Below are 21853 nucleotides of genomic sequence, written 5' to 3'. Positions count from 1 at the left end.
TGGCCTCCCAAAGTGCTGGCATTACAGGTGTGAGCCACCATACCGGGCTGTTCCTGGAAACATTGTATTCCACCTCACCCCTTTCCCCCACATTGGTCCCTGCAAAATGCAGCCCTCTCTTCCAGCAGCTGCTGGAAACATCATTGTCACTTTGGATCCCCTCTCTGTTACAGCCTGGTAAAGAGCTGGTCAGAGTCCCAGCTGGGGCAGTTTGATTTCTGGAGCTGCCATTCCTTTCCACCAACACCCCCACCTCCTACCTTCTTATGGGTGCCTTTTAAAGAAGAGATGGTGTTTTTCTCCAAATCACACCTGAACTTTTCAGCCCTACAATCAAGCCCTGACCCAACTTTCTAGCTTTTCCCAGTCAGAACCCATGCTCCAGGAAATGGAACTATCTGCTGTTCTGTGATGGTGGCCCCTATACCTTCCTGCTCTCAGGTATTCATCCCAGCAATGCTTCCCAAGGATTTATCATATGCAGGCACTGTGCACAGTGCATTGGGCAGTAGTGAGACAGCAGAGGTCCCTGCCCTTATAGAGCCTGCATCCTAGCATGATCTCATTTCTGGAATGTCCTGTGCCCCAGGATGTTTTACACAGCTCTCAATGCATCAAGAAGGTTCTTTAGCAAGCCAACCTGACCCCAGGGTGGGTTGGGGGGTTCTTTAGCAAGTCCTCTCACTCTTCTCACTGACTACACTAGCCCCAGCCACCCTGCCTCCATCTCTGCCTCTATGCCAGCTGAAGGACCTGCTTGCTACTCTCAGCAAGCACAGCTGACTTCTCTGTTGTTATTTCCAATGGCCTGGACCAATTTTATAATAACAACAACAATAAACATGTATTTTTGAATGGTCAATTACATGTCCTTTATCAGTTAGTTCTTAATGAAAACTCATGTTTATGGATAATGCCAGATCCTACTTTCCCTTTTTTTCTTCAAATATGATGAGACACTTAATTTGGATAATTTAAAGAAAATGTCATTTTTGTTCCCATTGCCAAAGTATTTCAAAAAGTGTTCTTATAAAAGTGCCTCAAAATAGTTTCTTGAATGGTCTTAAGATTATATATGTGTGCATGTCTTATATGTATGTATGTGTATGTGTCATATATATGTGTCTTAAGATTATATAGATTTATATGTGCATGTGTGTATATGTCTATAAATGTATATACGTACATTGACATATGTACGTATATACATTTATATATGTACATATATATCATAAGACCACTATATATATTTCCCAGAAAGTCAGATATAAGAATGTCATTAAAACGAGATAAATAATGAAAAGCAAGAAAGGAGAGTTAGCTGGACATGAAATAATCATCCTAGAAAAGGAATGACAAGGTAAATTGAGGTAAAACCCTGGCTCTGGGCTCATGACTCCACAGGAGAAGGGCAGTGAGTTCTGAGGCTCTCAATCTCAAGTAAAAGAATCTGTACTGTTTAGCACTGGCTATAAACGGTCTCCTCTTTCCATTTTGATAGCACTGATTTAGACAAAGATACTGTTTTTGTCAACAAAGAAGTTCATTGAGCAGAAGAGGAAATCTCTTTAAGAAGTACCTTGAAACAACAGCCTAGAATTTACCAGATTGCTTTTATCAGTGTTATTCTAAGTGCACTGTTTACCCAGTTGCTCTGACTTTTATCTACAGTCTGTAATTATAATGCCAAGCTGTGATTTGGTGCATCTGTTTTCAAGCAATCAGTGTTATAAAAGTAGAAAATACCTGGATTTGAGAGAAAAGGGGTTTCTTTGGAAGTGTATCCAACAATTCCCACAACTTCATCACCAACAGGAATAACTTTATATGGCAAATAAAGTCCTGATATTTGAGATGCTAGTGGCCCCTTTGCTTTAATGTTTGCACTCAGAATTGGAAATTTGGCCTCTTTGAGCAGTGGCTCAATCAGTCCTTCTACACCATTATCAAATTCATGATTTCCCAGTGCCTAGATAAGAGGGAAAAGAGAAAAAGAATTAGGTACTTTGGAATTTTCAATGAAAGTATACTTCAAAAACATTACACTAGTCCAGTGTCTCCTGAAACTGACCAAGCTCTATGAGACATATTCCATTATCTTGTGTCCTCCTCACCTGGGTCAGGCCCAGGGACATTCAGATCATCATCTGGTTGAGAACTGCTACACAGGTGTCACACCACCTAATGAAGGTGGTTCACCAATGCACATATGGATCACCTGGAGAGCTGGTCAGGGGTCCACTGTCCCACCATCTCAGATCAGGGGCAGGTTCAAATATTAACATTTACCAGCCTCTGCCTGATTTTTCCATATTGTTTTTCTCTTATAAACCCACACTTCAGACCCCACCATTCAAGCTGCGATCTGCTGGAGAGAATGAGTAACATCAACAGGACTTTAGCAAAAGGCAACCTGAAATGTACAGTTGTCAGAGACCAGAGGCCTCCTTCCTCATTTCATCTCCTCGGTCATCATTCACCTAGGTTCCCACAGTTGCTTCTTCCCAAGCACTCCAGTGGTCCTCTAATTCTTCTGGGAAGATAAAGATCCTCAATAACAGGTAGGAGCTAGCATCTCCACATGTCCCAATGTGGCTCTGGCTTCCTCTTCCAGTCAGCTCTGGGCATCCCTTTGCTCCAGTCCCAGCAGTTTCACATCTGGGAAAGAACTCCACGGTGAAATGGTTACGCGACCTTCAGTGGGATCTGAACCTGTTCCCAGCATGGGACTTCAGGAGGAGCAGGGATGGTGACAAGCAATCCTTGTTTTCCACCTTTTTAGCTCTCTCCTATTTCTCAGTGGTTGAGGAGTGGCTGCTGGCTACAAAACCACCCACTGTCTGTCATCCTGCAGCTCCTCGGAGTGAGTCCAGGGCCTGGGGCTTTCGGGAGTCCATGCAGAGGCCCCACAGACAAATTGGCTTTCTAGATACACCCATCTCCTCTGGCCCCCTACCTACATGCTCTGGCTGCCAAGGTGGGTTTGCTAACTTAGTACTTAAACCAACAAATCTCAAACTTTCTAAATACCACAACCAGTTTCGCTTCAGTTTGTGGGTCATCTAGGAACAGGCATGCAGTGCTGGCTGGTAACCCCTCCACCTAAATGAGGGCCCCATGTACTCTCTTCCAGCCTCACCCTCTTCCTTCCTTGCTCATTCTACACTCTGTAATGGCATGCTAGCAAGGTCTTTCTTTTAGCTCAGTCTCCTGACTATATGAGTGCTCCTGGGCCATCAAGCCCTGCCACCTCTCCTGCTCAGTGCTGTCCCTCTGCCTGGCACACATTCACTGAGTACCTATGCCTCCAAGGGTTGTGTATACATCCTCATGTGTATGTGTTTATGTAGAGAAAGCAGCACAATGTGTTTACATTCCTACATGTCTCCCCTATTAAATTCAGAATTTCTAAATCTACCTTTTTCCCCATCTCTGATGACCTACCCATTTTAACCTCTTCCTGTTATCTAATTAACTTTCTTCTTAAAAGCTGATCTGGTCTTAAAGTTTCTTGAAGGCTTGGGTAATTATTATTTTTTCCTTCTATCGTTAGAACGTTATGATATTTCACTATAGCGAAACAAGTCTCCCTTGTCATGGTACAATAACTATCTTGCTTAACGGTAAAGTCATTTTGTTTTTAATGAATGTTTCTACAGTTCTTCAAGAAAGACTATCCAACTTGTTAGCCACCTTGCAGTTTAACAGCAACATTATATTCCTAGCACTTGGCAATAGCTGAAGTTATAATTTTCACTTATTTGTTTAATGCCTTCTCCACCTCCCCATCCTAACTTGAGCCTAATCCCCCTGAAAGTAGTGACTCTGACTGTCTTTTCACCTCTCTTGCCCCATGGGGAGAGGACCCTCTGATTCATGGTGCTCAATGTGGTGTGATGGACTGAGTAAATGATCTCATTCCCACTCATACGTTCAACTCCAAAATGAAAATCTCCAGCCCTGACAATTCTCCTGACCTCTAGATCTACATGTCAACTGCCATGTGTCATTTCCTCCCAATGTCTCAAAAATGCCCCAAGCTTACCAGGCTCAAAGCCTCTTCCCTGTGACTCACTGTTTTGGCCCAAGGTGCCACCATATACCTGCTCGATAAAGCCAGAAACCCTGGTGCAGTGGAGTCCTGCCCTCTTGCTTCTCCCTCACCCTCACTTCCTCTGGCATCCCTCTCTCTTACCTAAATGCTCTAGTTTCCATTCACCTATTGTTGCTGCCTTAGTGTGCTCCTGGACTACTGCAGCCTCCTAACTGGGCTTCCAGCTCTCCTCGTTTCTTTTGCTAAACCATTCTTTATGTTGTTGCCAGAGTAATCTTTCTCAGCTGCAAACCTGACCTTGGCACTCTATACCATAAGTCCCTACAGAGCACAGTATTCATGACAGAAGTAAACACCCTAAGCAGGGCCCATAAGGCTCTTGGGGATCTGGTTTTGCCTTCCCCTCCAGCCTCATTCCTGACACCCATCCCATAAAGTGTGAGGAAACAAGACAGGGGTAGCTCCCTCTCTGGTTCCTGCTGTTCCTCAATAGTGACCCAGGGCACATTCTGAAACTTCAGCTTCCTCTGGAAGGGCAGTAATAAACAATAAAATAAAAGCAGTTAAGGAAATGAACCAGCATTGAGTCAGCACTTGCCACATGCCAGCGTCATGGAAAGCGAGTATGTATAGAGTACAAAAAATCTGATTTCATGCTGTGAGGATGGTACTATCACTGCACTCATTTTACTGATGAGAAAATCTGAGATCTAGAGAAGTTAAATGAATTGTTGAAGTTTACACAATTTGTAAGTGGGAACTAGGACTAGAACCACTTCTATTTGATTCCAAAGTTCTTAACCTCCGTGCCTGGCTGTAACTTATAAAGCCTAGCACATACAAAGCACCGTCACCCCCCAAAAAATTCCTAACTACTTGCACAGCAAATGCATCCCTTGTACTACCATAGTGCGAGTAGTTAGTACTCCCACAGCAGGGATTCATTGCTGAATGAATAAATGAATGAATGTAAGAATTATTAACAAGTTTCTAGTTTCTATACATAGTTCACTTTTCCACAGAAATTAATGCAGACAAATTCCTTTGTAAATACTTATTTTCTATAGACACTCGTATTTTCATTTCCCCACCTTGACTTCCTTCTACCAGTTTTTCTTCTATTGTATTTACGAGAACTCAATGATTCCTAAGATCTTTAGGATCATGCTACTCACCTCAGTACACCAAGTTCCCACCACACCCAGGCATACTGCACGCACTCAAAAAACCTCATAAATACATTGATCTAGTTTATTCATTTCTGTTATTTTTGATTAATAACATGAAAATGTCTCGGGAAAAGACTGCCCAAGAGAAGAACGTAGAGCAGTGAAAATCAGGGCAACATAACAGAGCAGGTAATCTTATTTCGCCTTTTTTGGTCTTCCCTGAATGTTCCCATGTAACTTTCCTTATGTGTTCCTGTATATTTTTTGTAGCTAAACTGTTACTTGCCACTTATTATTTAACCATAAGTTTAGGGATGTGATTTCTATGACCCTAAATCATATCTTCTTTTTATTTGTATAAATGTATGGGGTAACTAAATCATGTTCTGATGCTCTTTCTCTCTTGTTCTTTTGCTTTCCAAACATTTCATTACTAAGATTGAGCTCATTCATTCACAAACCCTGTTACTTCACTAATTCTAGCCCTATGACATCTTGTACATGTTTACTAAAAACACTAAACTTCACCAAATGCACTTTTCTGTAATTTAAGAGTGCAAACCCCAGCAAAATGATCTTCAGTATCTCCAACACCAAAATCATAGAAATGTAATGTGACCAACTGGTCCACCCCCAGCTCCCCACCCCCCCCCATTTTCTTTATGTAGGAGAAAGCCTAAAACATTATTTTTTAAAAAAGAATTGATGATCTGATATGATAGAAACTTTCTACACTCACACAGAACAATTAACAAACTCTCAAAAAGACTGTTTCATTCACAAGTGCTAGTAAGATATTAGAAATATAAAAGTGACTGGTAAATTAAAATACAGAAATGAAAACAAGAAAACCTGGGCAATTGTCCAGAAACAGTTACCAAAGTGGCAGGCTGTGAATGTAAAGCTGCTGGCAAAGCTGTTCACTTGCTGCCAAGGAACTTGCTTTCTCTCACTTTACAACGAAGACACTGCTTAACTACTTTTTACCAAGTTTGTTTCAAATCCTGACTTCTTCTGAAAAGTTTTAATGGTTCCCACACCAAATTACTAAAATGGAACCCATTTAAAAGCAGGTGGAGTGAGTAGTTTTATTAATTATTCAGTGAACCTCTGCTGGGCACTGGTGCCAGAGCTCACCTGGTATCACAGAGAACATAGGGTCAATCTTATATGTAAACAACGTTCACAGTGGACAGATACTTAGAAACGTGTGTACAAGGTACAGCTGATACACCAGAGACAGACGTCTGCAGTAGAGGTATCATGGAGAGGCCTCAAAGATGTCACACCTTGAACTATGTCATAAGCAGCTCATAGGAGCAGGGTGATTTGGTGCTTCTGGAACTAAGGGCACCTGAAAATTTGGCAGAAAAAAAAGGATGCAGTTAAGAGCATCACTGGGAGATCAGGGAGGGTCTGTGCAGTGTCCACGGAGTCAGGGCTTTCATTTTGAGGGAAGTGGGAAGCCTTAAAGAGAAAGCAAGGCTGAAAGCATTCTGGGGATGCTAGAAAGCTCTGTCTGGCGGCCTGTGGTGAGTGGACGGGAGCTGTGTGAGCCTGGTGGTCAAGAGACTGGCAGGAGGCTCTGGAGTGGTGCAGGGGAGAGGTGATGCGGCAAGTGGGGCAGTGGGAATGTGGTGGGGAGGTGACCCTGGGGATAATGCAGGAGTGGAAGTCACAGGAATTCAGCTGGCAGGGCATGAGGGCATGGGCAGGAGAGAGGATGGGGTTCCTGGTGTTTCACTGCTCCTCTGTGCATTCCAACAGAAACCATATGCATCCTCACAAGTGTCTCACTCACAGCGTCCCTGTCCCCGGGGCTAAGAGCCCTTCTCTGCTGGTGGTTGACCTGGCAGGATAGGGAGGAGTGGGGAGCTAAGGGGAGATTGGGGCAGGAGGAGTTACCCCTAAATCTCTCTAGACAACTCCACAAAGTGTCTTTTGAACAATAGAAGAGAGGGGCGCCAGGCCTCTACCCCACCTGTCCCCTCCCATCTCCCAGTATCTTAACTCACTTTGCCTGGTTTCAATCTGGGCAGGACCAAACTGGGGGTGGGGGGTGGAGGTGTTATCTCAACCTTTAGAAAAAGTCTAAATAACTGTTAACCCTTGGAATAAAAATTCTGCTGCTGGTTGAGGCAAACTAACCAAAGATGCTATACCAGAAGCTCATCAGAGCTGGGCCGTAGTGACCTCCTCACAGCTTTATATATCTGCAGACACTCATTTCCCAGTTGAGAAAGCAGCCTCTGTCCCAGGTGCAGCCTAACTGCCTCTTGGCCTGTGAGGCTTTTTCAGCCTTCAGGGCTTTGTGGCTTGCTTGCTTTCTGTGGCTCAATTTCCTGCTAAAGTTATCACTGTGGCTGTTGTGTTCATCTGTCAGAGGCTTTCAAAACAGAACTCTTTACTCTTTTGGTACCCCAGGCCAAAAAGACTGTGTTTTATAACCTTTTTTTCCATTATGACACACATAGAAAATGAGGAGACTTGTAGAGAATTCAAGGTCACATGAATGGGGCTGCCAGGGGCAACTGGACTGAAGGACCAAAAACTCCAACCTCAGTATTTAACTCTCTGTTTCTTTCCCCCTCCCCCTAATTATTCATTTTTTATTCATTCAGTCAATATTTATCAAAGATTTCTCCTGTGTTAGATACATTTTAAATGGTTATAGAGATCAATTAATGCATATTGTTTAATTATTTAGTAACAGGGAGAGGGACTGCTTTGATCAATCAATTCTAACTGGGGATATCAGGAAGTGGGAGATTTCTCTATAAAAACAAAATGTTCCAGAATAGTGAGAGGCCTTCATGGAAGACTGCTGGATGCCCACTGACCTCTGTGTTTCCTCCCGCAGACAATGCCGACCATGGTCCTGCAGGCCAGAGTCAAGTCTCAGGCCTCCATCCTGGTTCCGGTGTTAGCCACCATCTCTGACCTGCTCTCCCACCGCATGTTTACATGTCCTCTTGCTCTCACCGCAGGAGTATTCTCATGATTTCTTTCATTCACCCATTTACTTAATACCAACAGGAGCATTCATTTACAGGTGAAAAGAGTAAATGGAGAAGTGGCAGCTCTTTCTAGGAAGAGCTTTGGGAAAAAAGCATAGGAGTTGACACATGGCCTCAGGACAGTATAGTAAAGCAGCAGAGTTTCAGTGTGATTGCTAAATTCAGTTGCACTTTCCATCCATATTGTTTGTGAGTAAAATGTGATAAAGAGGAAAATCAGAAGGATTGTTCTCTCTTTATTTAAAAGTATTACTTTTACCATTTGTTACTTGCTAAAGATGTTATTTTACTGTTAAAAAGCCAATAGATTCTATGCTTCTTACATTAGTGCAAGATGGAAAATAATTTTATCTTGAATGCCATCTCTAGTTGATTGACAGTAACTCCTTGTAGTTTGGGGATAAGGAGGATTCTGAGGCTCAGTCCAAACACAGTGGGAAAGGCTGACTAAATCAATTGACTTCGTTCTTCTTAGGGGCAAGTTTTTTAGCATCTGCCATGGACAGGGAGGGACACATGATGATATGATGCATTTGTTTACATTTCAACTTGGGTGGGTACCCATTTAATTTGGTTTCCAAATTAAAGAGATGATAATTGAATGTTATTTTGAATTCTTTTTAGCATATAGTGCATTAGATAAATAAATGAATAAAGATATTACTACTTCATAATTACTTGAAATAATTTCCAAATAAGGACATTGTATATCCCCAAAGGGAAAGTAGTTTTTTGCCTGTACATAGAATTCATGTGACTTACAAGCCAAACTTTATACATAAGCTTTCTCTCATGCGTAACTAATTGCAAAGTATTTTTAATAATCAAAAACAGAAACTTGGCATCCGAAGTCTTAGAATATCTTCATTCTTTGATCATTGATTCATTTGACCTTCTGGGTCTTATTCTCAGTGAACAGGATTTCTCCAAAGCCACTGGACTTTCATAAGCTATCCACATCAAATGTAAATATTGACAAATACCCGCAGAAGGTGTTAAAAATACCAGACTGTAACCTTCAGGGTTCATTTAACAACAACAGGATTTTGAATCACAGAATAACATCTCCTTTTGTTCTTTACATTTTCATTTGGTTTTGGCTTTAAATATCAGGCAAAATTCCAGGTATTTAGGTGTCAAAATACTGGGCTGGTCTAGGCTAGGAAATGGAAACTAGACGGGTGAGGCAGTAGAAAATGTTCCAAGTGACGACAAGAGATTGAAACACGTTAGAAGGGTAACAAAGAAATGTTAGATGGAAAAACAAAGGAGAGTTTTTTGAAAGCAGTTCAGGATGTGTGATGCAGAAGAATTTTCCACAGAAATAAATTGTAATAATGTCAAGAAGACATTTGTCAGAAGTTTGCAGCACTTTTATTTAGCTAGTCACTTACACACTAGCTCAATCGTTAAGGGCTGAGGTTGCGGACGCCCTATAATTGAAGAGCTAAAGAGACAGACTGCACCGGGCATGGTGGCTCATGCCTGTAATTTCAGCATTTTGGGAGGCTGAGAAGGGATGACTGCTTGAGCCCAGGAATTCGAGACCAGCTTAGGCAACATATGGAGACTCTCTCTCTCTTTTTTTTTTTTTTTTTTTACAGAGAGACAGCCTGGTTTATTATACAATGAGGCTCAGTTGTCAATCACTCAGCATCATCCAGGGAGGATTACAAATTACATTTGGTTTGGTTGATAGGGTTCTGGCACTGTTGCCCACTTCTGATGTTGGGTTGGCCTCCATCCCTGCAGTTCTGGGCCAAGGAATGTGGGCCACAGCAGGTGAATGTGGCATCCCACTGAATGGGAGAAAACACCCTGGGGCTCAACCCAGAATGTACCTCGTTTGTTGAAAGAATGACTGAATGAGCAAGTACCAAACAGACAGTATTCTACTTTTTTTCGATGGGGAGGGGGGATGTACAAACTCTCCATACATGCAAAATGGGCACATCAACATTCAGAATTAACTGCCCAACTAATTGAGGTCCAGGAAATTTCAACTATATCTCTGAGAGTCTACACGGTTCCAGCTAATGTTTGGATTATATATAGAACTAATTATTCAACTGAGAGAAAATAAGTGTCAAAAGAATGTTCAAATTCTGGTTATGTGGCTGAGGAAAATAAACACTGGCGAGGACAGAGCATTCAGATGCATTTGTGCAGAAAGCTGCCAACATGGTGTGTGAGTTGTTTGGTTCTTTCCAATTTTCAGTTAAGAAAATATGCTATTAATAGTACAAGGACAAGATGAGCTGAGAAACTACTTTTGCTTCCTTCCTCTCCTCCCTGAGGCTGGTCTCAACCATACCCTCTCTGCTCTGGAATTTAGGCTGGAAGAGAGGAAGTAGAGGCCTGGGGCCACAGCCCCAGGATGGAGGGGGGATGTTCCTGTCTCTGAGGCTTGGAAATCCACAACCCCCTACACATTCACAACTTCAGACACCTGAGCAATAGGAATAATTACCTTTTTGTTGTTGCGTTTTCAAAAGTGTCATTACAAACAGGATCTCTCTTTCAAGTTTCCCAAACTAGTATTGCTCATGTATCTTTCCCCAAGCAAGTCTTTGTGATTTAAGATAAAGTAATTCTGACAGTTTCCTTTAACTTGAAAGTCACTGTAAGCGCTTGTCTCTCTTTTTAGGGACAAGTTCTTTGAGAAGAAGCATGCTCAGTGCTGATTTGGGCATAGATGCTAAATATGAGGGTCTGATATGTCTTCTTCTACAGACCAGATATTTCACTTAAGAATCCCCATGCACGGGTGTTAGAATTTCAGTCACTTTTGCATCGCTCTGTTTAACCTCTCTCCTTTATAGATCTTGCCCAGCCCTTCCATGTGGTTAAGAGGAACTCGAATGGCCATTACCCTCTCTGCTATCTTCTGAATGGTAATTTTCATCCCAGCAGGTCCTGATCACTGTCCTCAGCACTTGGCAGAGAGCCTGGCATGTGGCAATGAAGAATGAATATTTGCAGATTGAATGAATAAATGAGCCTTGAAGACTCAGGCTCAATACTGGGCTCATGCTCCTTCCCTTCCCCATCCTATCATTTCTCCAGAGTAACATCCCACCAGCATCCTGGAAACCTCTTCATCTGGAAACAGTAGCCAACTGGAGGCACCTGAAGGACCTACGCTATCTCTCCACAAAGAAATAGCCGCAATCAATCAATCAATCAATCAAGGTGATGGAATTAGAGAGTTGTTATGCAAACTTAGACTTGTGCAGAGACAAACCAAGTGATGTGGGCAGATTAGAAGCAAGAGGGAGGGCTGGGCAGAGGCTTAGGTGCTGAGAAATGACATGCGATAGACCACCCTCTCCAATTCCCCCATTTTGTAGATAAGGAAACCTCTGCCAAACTCACACAGCCAATAAGCGGAAGAGTCACGAAGTAAAACCTGGGTGTTCTGAAGTCCCATCCAAATCTCTTTCCACTGCTCCTGTCGGCCACAGCCTCATACATTCCAATGGTGCCCAGTAAGTCCAGGAAAAGTCTTCAGATTACATTTCAGGGCTAAGGTAGCAGGCCTCAGCTGTCAGTGGTAAGCTTAAGTAAAAGAATCCTGCCACAATGTAGGAGCAATAAAATCTGCTAACTCTCCCACTGCCTGGTACTTGAACCCTCATAATCATCTTTTGATTACACCCTTTCCTGAGTCACCCCTGCCAAGAGAAGGTGAGTACAGCCAGCACTTACTGTGGGCTGGCCCTGTGCTAAGCACGTTATGTGCACTACTAACTCTTCTAAACCCCACAACACCCTTGGGGTGGAGACAACCATCACATACCTCATACATGTGGAAATGGAGACTTCATGAGATTAAATAACCTGCTCACAGTCCATAGATTCTAAGTGGTAGGAAGGGGACTTGATCCCAGTCTCACCCCCATGTTTTATCTCTTAGCCCTCTACCTCCAGACTGCCTGCCTTTTGCAACTGGTCCCGTGGATTTGGCCTCCTCAATTACCAGAGTTCAGGCCTTAACATCTCACACCTGGACTGCTGCCTGGCCTCTTTCCTCACCCTCATCTCTCCTGTCCTCTCCCCACCATCCATTTCTGCTCATCTTCCAAAACGGTGATTTCCCTATGTAGCTGGGAGAGGTTTTCCTCACATCAATCAATTCCCCAATTCTGTGTGGTCACCAGCTTGGTGTCCAACAATTCAACTCAATTCTGACACTCTCTACCTGGACTTAGCATCAGATTTCACAAGTTAGAAGGTCGAGAGTCCTGGGCCACCTGTATTCCCAACCAGTTATAAATGGGAGGTACCTATGACCCTACCCTCAGGATTGACAATTTGCTAGAATGATTCACAGAACTTGGAAAACACTTTACTCGCCATTACTGGCTTATTATAAAGAATACAACTCAGGAACAAGCAAGTGAAGAGATGTACAGGGCAAGGCATGGGAGTGGATGGGCTGCGTTTTCATGCCCACTCTGTGTACCGCCTATCCAGCACCTCCATATGTTCACCAACTTGGAAGCTCTCTGCATTTGGTTGATGAGGGGTCTTCATGAAGGTTTACCATGAAGACATGATTGATGAATTCACTGGTCATTGGAGACTGAACTCAATCTCCAGCCCAACTCCCCTCTCTAGAGTTGGGGGAGGTAGGGTTGAAAGTTCTAATCCTCTAGTCATGAATTAGTCTTTCTGGTGATCAGCCCCTTTCCTGAAGCTATCTAGGGGTCCCCAGCCATCCATCATCTCATTAGCAGACAAAAGCCCACACACAAAAAACAAACTGCTTTTTCTCTCTACTGTCACATTTAACACAGTAACACTTCTGTGACCAGATGTGTGTGGGATTTCCCACACACACCAAGCAATTCTCCAGAAAACACAAACTTAGTGTCTTATAATTGAATTTAATTCTGATACTTTCTCAAGACACCATCAAATCCCATAGGTTAAGGGCTCAGTCCTACAAGACTGCCCCGACTTCAGACTGATCGGCAGCCTGAGGTTGTGCTTCTGGCTGAGCAGCTATAAATCAGGTGTTCCCATCAACTCCCTCCTTGGTTTCAAATAACTTGCTAGGATAGCTCACAGAACTCACTCAGTTTATTACAAAGGCTATTACAAAGGACACAGATGAACAGCTAAGTGAAGAATGGCTAGGACAAGATATGGGGGCACGTGGAGCTTTCATGCCTTCCCTGGGTATGCACCCTCCAGGAACCCCCACATCCTCAGCAACCAAAAAGCTCCTCACATCTTGTTGAAGAGTTTTTCAGCACTGTATCTCCAGTCCCACCCTCCTTTCCTGGGTGGGACTGAAAATTCCAACTCTTTGATCCTTTAATCTCTTGGACTTGCTGGTGACTGGCTCTATCCTGAAACTCTCTAGGGACCTCACCCTAAGTTGCAGGAGCATAAACCCAGGTATTATCACGAGGTTTATTATGAATCACAAAGGACACTTCTATTAGGAAATTTCTAGGGTTTTAGAAGCTCTATGACAAGTACTGGGAACAAAGACCAAATATTTGTTTTTTATTATACCACAGTCGTCTTCTACTCAGAAACCACATGGCAGCTGATGGCAACAGAGCTCAAACTTCTCAGGGGGCCGTTAGAGCTTATACAACTTCTTCTGCCATGATACCTGTTACCTCACTCTGATCCAGCCTGGTCCATTGTATAGATTCCTGCCTCTACACTTTTGCCCCATCCTCCTGTCCCTTCACCGAATCACATTTCACTGCAGGGCTCCAGATAGGTACGGGGCCTCAGAGGTAAGCTGTTTCAATCTCCTATTTTATAGATGAGGAACTGGTGATGATGACAAGTGAACAGCACAGCCACAGATTATAGATTTATCTCTTAAAAGGCAGAGAGAACCATAGTGATCTCTGAATTTCCGGTGAGGAGTGTTAAAAGTGATAAGCTTTAAATCAGCAAACTATGCGGCAAACTTCTGAAAGCACAAACCACAGGAAAAAAAGATTAATTCAATTACATCAAATGAAGAATTTCTGTTCAATGAAAGATACCATAGACAAAATTAATAGGTCTAATATCATCATAATATATTTTCAATGTCTAAATTGATCGCAGATCAAAACCTAGAACTCCTGAAAGTAAAAAAACACAAAGCTAACCCAATTTTAAAAATACCAAAGAATATGAATATACAATTAGGGGAGAGGAAACATAAAAGTTTACAAACATCTCAAAAATGTCCAAACTCACTAGTTATTAGAAATATACATGATAAAGCAGCAATGTGCATTTTACACCTACTAGAAAGCTGGATACTGCCATGACATAGAGATAAAATATAGAAATTTACATGTCCTGTTTGGGGATGGGAGTAGGTGGAAGAGAATGGAGGGTGCAAATCATTGGGGAAAGCAATCTGGTAGTACTCATAGTACTCAGTATGCCCTGTGGCCAGCAATTCTGCCCGTGGGTAGAAATCCTTTGGTGAGACCACATAGGAAGGTACTTGGAGCAGCATTACTTGTGGAGGCGGGGTGTCAGATGCCTTCTCCAAACTCATCAGCCAGGGAGCAGATGGGTAAAATACATGGAGCACAATTCACAGTGATGTATAGGTACAAGTGCATCTAGAGCAACATGGACAAATCTTAAAAACAAGTTCAGGACGAAAGTAAGAAACAGAATGGGCTGAATAACAGGACTAGTTATGCAATTTTAAAATATAAGCACATCCCAGTTACTCGGGATTGCTTGAACCTGGGAGGCAGAAGTTACAGTGAACCAAGATCGTGCCACTGCACTCCAGCCTGGGCGACAAAGCAAGACTCTGTCTCAAGAAAAAGAAAAAATCTAAAATATAAGCACATAAAGGTTTTGGACGTACATGTAGAAAGAAAATTATATGCAGTCCATCAAAACATTAGAATGTTGTCTATGTGGGAGATAGAGGGGTGGCCATTCTATCTGACTAATCTGTCCCCTGGCTGCTGCCTCCCCCATTGAGGAGCAATTGGCTAAGGCTAATGCTGCATGCAGTCTTATGGGCAGGAAGTAGGCTTGGCAGCCAGGGCCTCGGAAGCAGGAGCCATGTGGAGAAAAGGCACTCTTCTAGGGGACCCTAGAGACTTGCTCAAAGCTACCTTCCCCACAGCCTGTATTGATGGTGAGAATCCCACCTCTGGAGGTGTATACCTTTGGTTTTGTGCTGTGGGGAGATTTCTTAAGTCTGCTTAGTAAGTAAATATAACAAAAATAGCCCAGGCAATGGTACTTAGATAAGATGGTAGAAGGGAGGCAGGTGGTAGGTAGACTGTGCCAGGCTGCAAGAATCAGATAACCTGATACAAAACACAAACTTTCCCTTCTTTGCAATTCCCCTCCTCTCCATCCAGAGCATGTGAAACTAACTCTCGGTGAGCACTACTATTAATATAAACCAGCAGGGCTTATCTCATGTATTGCTCACAAAACCTCTCAAAGTGAGGGTTATCACTCCTGATTTACAGCTAAGGTACATGAGGCTCAGAGAAAGTAACCAGGCAGGGCGCACGCTGTCAGTGCTTCCATGTTGCCTTCCTTGTGCCTCAGGGGGCAACAGTCCTTCCACTGAAATAGCTACACTAACTGACAGGTTTTGCCACCATCCTCTTCCCAGTTTTCTGCCTAGCAGTGGGTCCAGGGGGTCTCCAGGATTGCCCTGGGGCCTCTACAGCAATCAGGATTACTTCAGTAGGTCTAGAAAGTCTACACCTCTTTGGAAGTTCCTGCTCTCGGGGACTCCTGTGTTTAAGCTGCATTCCAGGAAATTCCCCTTTGTTCTCCATATGCTTCAGTCCTTTTCTGTGGCTCCTGTGAAACAGGTCCAGTCTCCTGGAAACTGGAGCTGCCCCTCCACAATTATTTTCCACCCTGATTTGAATCCCCAGTGTCCTAGGCATCAAGATGTGGTGAGTAGCTATGGTGGAGGAACATTTATATCACAACAGCAATAAATTCTGAGGGTTAGTATAATATAAACGAATGACAGTGAAACATCTGTGCAATATAGGAGTACAGCAGAGCTTTAGCATAAGCTTTAGCACTGCAAGAGCTAGGATTTTATGCAGGTCAAATTATGTTTGACAAACCCCCAAACTGCACAGAGTAAGTCCTGAACACACAACCATCCAACCTTGCCATTTGGTCCTCTCCCCATCTTTACCCCCTGCCAACATTATGTAAGTAGCCTATTTTTCCTCAGCACCCAAATCAATTGTTTTGAGCAAAATTTGAAAGAAAGTAATTTCATCCAACAAAAAGGATTCTGAACATCCACAGAAGAGATAAGCTGTAACTTACAGTAGTTTATTCAGGCCTCACCTAGATGTCCTGTCATAAACATTTGGGACCTTTAACAGAACACTTGGGACCTTGAACTAAACTTTTGCACATGTTTTAAGAGTCCATTATCTCTGAACTTGGACTCTTCCTAAATGTCTGCTGCCAAACCTACTTTATTGAAGTCCTTTCAAACCCAAATGTTTCAGCATTTTGGCTCTCTCTAAAGTCTCTCTCTTTTTCTTTCTTTTCTTTCCTTCCTTTCTTTCTGTCTCCTTCCTTCCCTCCCTCCCTCCCTCTTTCCTTCCTTCTTTCTTTCTTTTCTTCTCTTTTTTAAACCCTATATTATAGTGTCTGGTAATAGTAATAACATCTATAGAGACCACACTATGCTCAGGCAATGTTTGCAGTAAGCAAAATCATGATCCTTATTTTATAGAGGATAGAACTGAGGCAAGAAAGAGTAAATAACTTGCTCAAGGTCACATAGAAGGTAGTTGAGCAGGGAATCTACCGCAAAGCTGTGAGCTTAGGTATGCTCAAGCTCCAGGGTCAAAGGGATCTGGTGTCCATTCTTATCACGTCTCCCCTTTTGGGAGGATGGTGACCTGATAATTTATTCAGCTTCTTTGACGCTGTTTCTCATGATTAACACCAGGAGTTCAACTAGACTTACAACAGAGAAATATTATTGGGGAACACTAGGAATTCTTCTTTTTTTTCATGTAAAAGGGTTCACACAATAGTGGAGAAATGAGTGTTACAAAAAGTAAAGTTTACAAAGTCGTGGTTTATATGCAAAATAAAACAAACAAATATAAGTTTATTCTACCCTTCTCAGAGGAAGTGGAGATACAGGGTAGTAACAATCCAATTCTATAAATGTTTATTTTGTCATTACTGAGTGCAAAGTATCAGGGAAGTGTAGCTGTGGAATACCAATGCTTAAGAGACCACAGAGTTCTTGAGACCCACAATTCTTCTTAAAATCCAGATGTGAGTAAGCCCCACCCCATGAACTCTGAAGGCTGAAGGTCTGCTGGAATGTCTGCTGCTGTGTGTCCCTGATAAGTTCAAAAGCATCAGAACAGAGGGAGCGTTCTCCCCATCTCTCATCTCTTTAAAATGAGTTTTCTTGTTGTTGGGGGGGGGCGCTTAAAGCCAAACAATGGTGCCCTCTTATCATCTTTTCCTGTCCTCCTTTCTCCAAGTTTCCGGAGGGGAAACTAAAACCAAACAAACCTTTCAGCATTGTGCTCTCCTGACCACTAAGCTCTTCTTCTACAAAGTGTGCTGTGAGCCTTCTGTGTCCCAGCCTCATCACACTGAGCTTTCCCTTCCACACTTGTGGACTTCACAGATTTCTCTGGATCCTTCTCTGGAGATATCTCTGTTCTTCCTTTTCCACAGCTCTTAAGTTTTCTTCTCCCAAGTTTCTCCACAGTCTTGGTCAAATCCTTTTACTCGGGACTTTTACACAGGGTTAAATTTGGGTGTGTTTTGATTTGTTTTTTAACCACCATATATGCATCTCGGTTGTGCTTATTTATTACTATGTAAACCCCCTCTGCTCCTTTTCTATAATTTAGTGCAACTAACAAGGCATTACTTTTAACTGAACATTTGGGACCTTGAACTAAACTTTTGCACATGTTTTAAGAGCCCATTATTTCTTAAGTTGGACTCTTCCAAAATCTCTGGTGCCAACCTGACTTTATTAAAATCCTTTGAAACACAAGTGTTTCATCATTTTGGCTCTCTGGGAAGTTTGTTTCTTTCTTTTCTTTCTTTTCCTTCCTTCCTTCCTTTCCTTCTTTTCTTTTCCTGTATTATAGTGTCTGGTAATAGTAATAACATCTATAGAGACCACACTATGCGCAGGCAATGTTTGCAGTAAGTAAAATTATAATCCTTATTTTATAGAGGATAGAACTGAGGCAAGAAAGAGTAAATAACTTGCTCAAGGTCACATAGAAGGTAGTTGAGCAGGGAATCTACCGCAAAGCTGTGAGCTTAGGTATGCTCAAGCTCCAGGGTCAAAGGGATCTGGTGCCCATTCTTATCACGTCTCCCCTTTTGGAGGGATGGTGACCTGATAATTTATTTAGCTTCTTTGATGCTGTTTACCTTTCAATAAGATTGACCTAAGCATTTTCCGAAAGAGCTAGATTGAGATAAAGCATTCTTTCAAAGATCTAACAGTAAATGAGAGCTACCTGAGGGACCTGATTCAGTCCCTAGCACTGGGTAACTGTCAATGCTTCTACGCACCCCACCTGAACCCCCTCGCAGACAGGACTGGGTCCTGCTTTTCTAAATACTCCTATCTCATAGTGGGAGCCCAATAACATCCATTTAAGACGAATCGTCCAAAGGACTTCTATGTCTGCATCCAGCTGGCACACTGGCCGGAGTCTCACTTTATCCCCACATCTCTCCGCGCCCTGGTCCTGGGCTTGCCATCCTCTGCCACTCGCTGCTTCTCAAGCCCGGCTCCTCTCTGTTAGGAGTCCGGGACTCCTAAACCTGGCGCGGGCTCGGGTCTTACCATGACATCGTAGCGCAGGGCGTTCATGAAGTGCGCCACCTCGGCGCCCTTGTACACGGTGAACCAGATGGTGCCTTGGTACTGGTCGCCGGCGTCCAGCAGCAGCACGTTGGCTTCCGCGAGGCGGATCTGCTGCACCTTGGTGAAGAGCCGGGCCACGCCACCCACGCAGCGGCTGGCGTTGACGCACTTGCTAGAGTCCTCGCTGGTCTGCTCCAGCCGGCTGTGCACGTCGTTGGTGTGCAGAATCGTGAGCTCCCAGGCGCCGGCCGCGGGCCACAGCAGCGCGCTCAGGAAGAGAAGCAGCTTGGCGGGCGCCCGCGCGGCTCGTGGACACATAGCGGCTGCGCGTGAACTGGGTGCAAAAGTTGGCGAGCCCGGCGAGCGGCGAATGCGGGCGAGCGGCTGGGGCCGGGGCTCAGCGCCCTGGCTGGAGGGGCGGGGCCCGGGTCGGGTCGGGGCCTGGGCGGGCCCTAGTTCAGCCCAGAGGCCGGGTGGCGGCCAGTCGCACGCCCGCGACGTCACGGATCCGACCCCGGTACCCGGAGCGCCCGGGCGCGGCTGTCTACTGCCACAGGCTCCCCGCGGGAAGAGTCGGGAGGTTGTTCCCGGCGGCGAGCGGGCCCTGGCCGCATCCCGGCCCGACCGGGGAGCCTGGGCGCCCGCAGTCCGGCTGGTGCGTTGCTCGTTCCGGGGCGCGAGGAAGGAATTGGAGGGCTCCGCCCTGAGTGTGGGTCCTCGCTGAGTCTCACCTTTTCCGAGGGTTTTTCTCTCTTGCGAGTTTTTCTGCAAGAGAAATGTATGGTTTGCGTCGGGCTTGTGGTTGCGCGAGCTCCACAAAGAGCGGAGGAGGGAAAGGAGAGGGGGCGGGAAGAAAGATGAGCGCGCGGCGGGGAAGGGAGGAGGAGGGAAGAGAGGCCGGGCCGAGGAACTCCTTGCAGTTTTGGGCTGTGAGAGCCGAAGCGCACTGAGATGGGACGCTTCCTGTGGTGTTGAGAACGCACGAAGTCCACAATGCTTAGACAGAGAATCTCAGAAAGTAAGAAATCATTCGAATCCAGTTCCTCGTTTATTCACGATTAAAACCTTAGTGATAAAATAGTGGCGACGCGTGGACAGCTCCTGGAAGCTAAAACACCATTGGGGTAAAATCTGACAACTGTAAAGATACGATGCTGCCCTTCGTTGCTTTTCTGGTCTTTTTTTTTTTTTTTCCTATTCTACTTGTCTTTTTTTTCTTCTTCTTTTGTTGCGTGTGCTTTCAGTGTCATGGAGAAGTCATAGCCAAATACAATGTTAGGAAGCTTTTCCTGTATGTTTTCTCCAAAGAGTTTTATAATCTAAACTCTTACACTTAGATCTTTAATCCATTTTGAGTTAATATTCATATGTGATGTACGAGTCCAAATTTGTTCTTTTGCATGTGGATATCCAATTTTCTTAGTACCATTTGTTGAAAAGACATCTTGTGTCGTACCGTTTTTAAGACACTGGCTCGAAGCTCAGAAATTGTAAATCATTTGCCAAGAAAGGCCATGCAGTTTGGGAGCAGCAGAGCCAGGGGCCACACAAGACCCTTGCTTCTGAGACACCTTTAATGTCATGCTTTGCAAGGTTTTGCTCTGTCCCTCTGTGTCACTTGCTAGAAGCAGGTAAAAGAACTGGTAGTTTTACTGATTTAACTTAAAATGATTTTAGACTTACCGAAAAGTTGCAAAGGTAATAAAGGGAGTTCCCACATAATCACCTATATTACCCTATGTTGACAGCTTATATAACGAATGAAACTAAAAAATTAACATTGATACAAAACTGTTATAACTATACTACTGATTTTATTTGAATTTCACCAACTGTTCCACTAATGTCCTTTTTCTGTTCCAGGATCCAATCTGGGATACCATATTGCAGTTAGTTTTCATGTGTTCTTAGCCTCCTCTAATTTGTGATTGTTTCTCAGTCTTTTGTCTTCAAAAACCTTGACCCTTTTGAACAGTACTAGTTTCTGTATACTGCCCCTCAGTTTGGGTTTCTCTGATGTTTTCTCATAATTGGACTGAAGTTTCTCATGATTGGATGTTTAGGAAGAATGCAACAAAGATTATGTCCCTTTCTCATTGCGAGGTATCTGGGGGTAGATGATGTCAACATGACCTATTGCTGATCACTGGTGAACTGATCATTTGTTGTTTCTTGTCTTTTAAACCTGAGCCACTGCAATAGTTTCTGAAACTCCTGTCCTGGGGATGCTACCAGACTTCTGCTTCAATATCATTCCCGTGTGATTTGTTTTTATAAAGATCTAAAATGTCCTTTGATTGTTTATTACACCACGTTCAAGTTTTGCAGACTGGCCTTTTGAAGTCTCATTTTATCCAGCCAACTTTACCTTACACTGTTCCTCACACTTCCCTTTGTCCTCATCTCTTCTCTCCAAACCACCATTCCCATTCTGTCCTCAGGCCAAGGTCTAGGGTTCCTTTAATTTCTTGTTCAGGTCAACGTGAAATTCCTTTGGCTCCTTCACACAGCAGTGAGCTGTTCTCTTTTCTAAATTTCTGGTCAGTTCCTATAATCACACTTTAATGTGTTTTTTTTTCCTCTCTCTCTAGGTGTTTAATATATGTTTTTGGTCTTCTCTCCAAGTGATGGAAACAGAGTCACTGCTTCAGTAGTAATAGTACTTGCAATTCAAGTAACACTAACCTAAAATCTACTTTAGACGCAGTGGGCCATAGTATGAAAGAACCAAGAAGGATTTTGACTCTCCTGGAGCTGATAC

The 21853-nt window shown here is 43.6% G+C and overlaps 1 protein-coding gene across 2 annotated transcripts in view; it reads right to left on the bottom strand.

The window, feature by feature from the left end:
• NT5E (5'-nucleotidase ecto) overlaps positions 1 to 19909 on the bottom strand; it is a 55317-nt gene extending 35408 nt beyond the window's left edge. For both annotated transcript variants that reach the window (XM_003732703.6, XM_035296256.3), the window contains exons 1-2: positions 19072 to 19909; positions 1747 to 1969 (exon numbers count right to left, since the gene is read on the bottom strand). In XM_003732703.6, the coding sequence (XP_003732751.1) occupies positions 1747 to 1969; positions 19072 to 19410 (562 nt within the window). In that variant the 5' untranslated portion in view covers positions 19411 to 19909. The remainder of the gene's footprint in view (positions 1 to 1746; positions 1970 to 19071) is intronic.
• Between the last annotated feature and the right edge of the window lie 1944 nt (positions 19910 to 21853).

The sequence above is a fragment of the Callithrix jacchus genome, chromosome 4 (assembly GCF_049354715.1).
Source record: "Callithrix jacchus isolate 240 chromosome 4, calJac240_pri, whole genome shotgun sequence".
NCBI classification, from domain to species: domain Eukaryota; kingdom Metazoa; phylum Chordata; class Mammalia; order Primates; family Cebidae; genus Callithrix; species Callithrix jacchus.
Note: the sequence above shows the minus strand (reverse complement) of the source record. Positions and strands in the feature narration are given on the sequence as shown.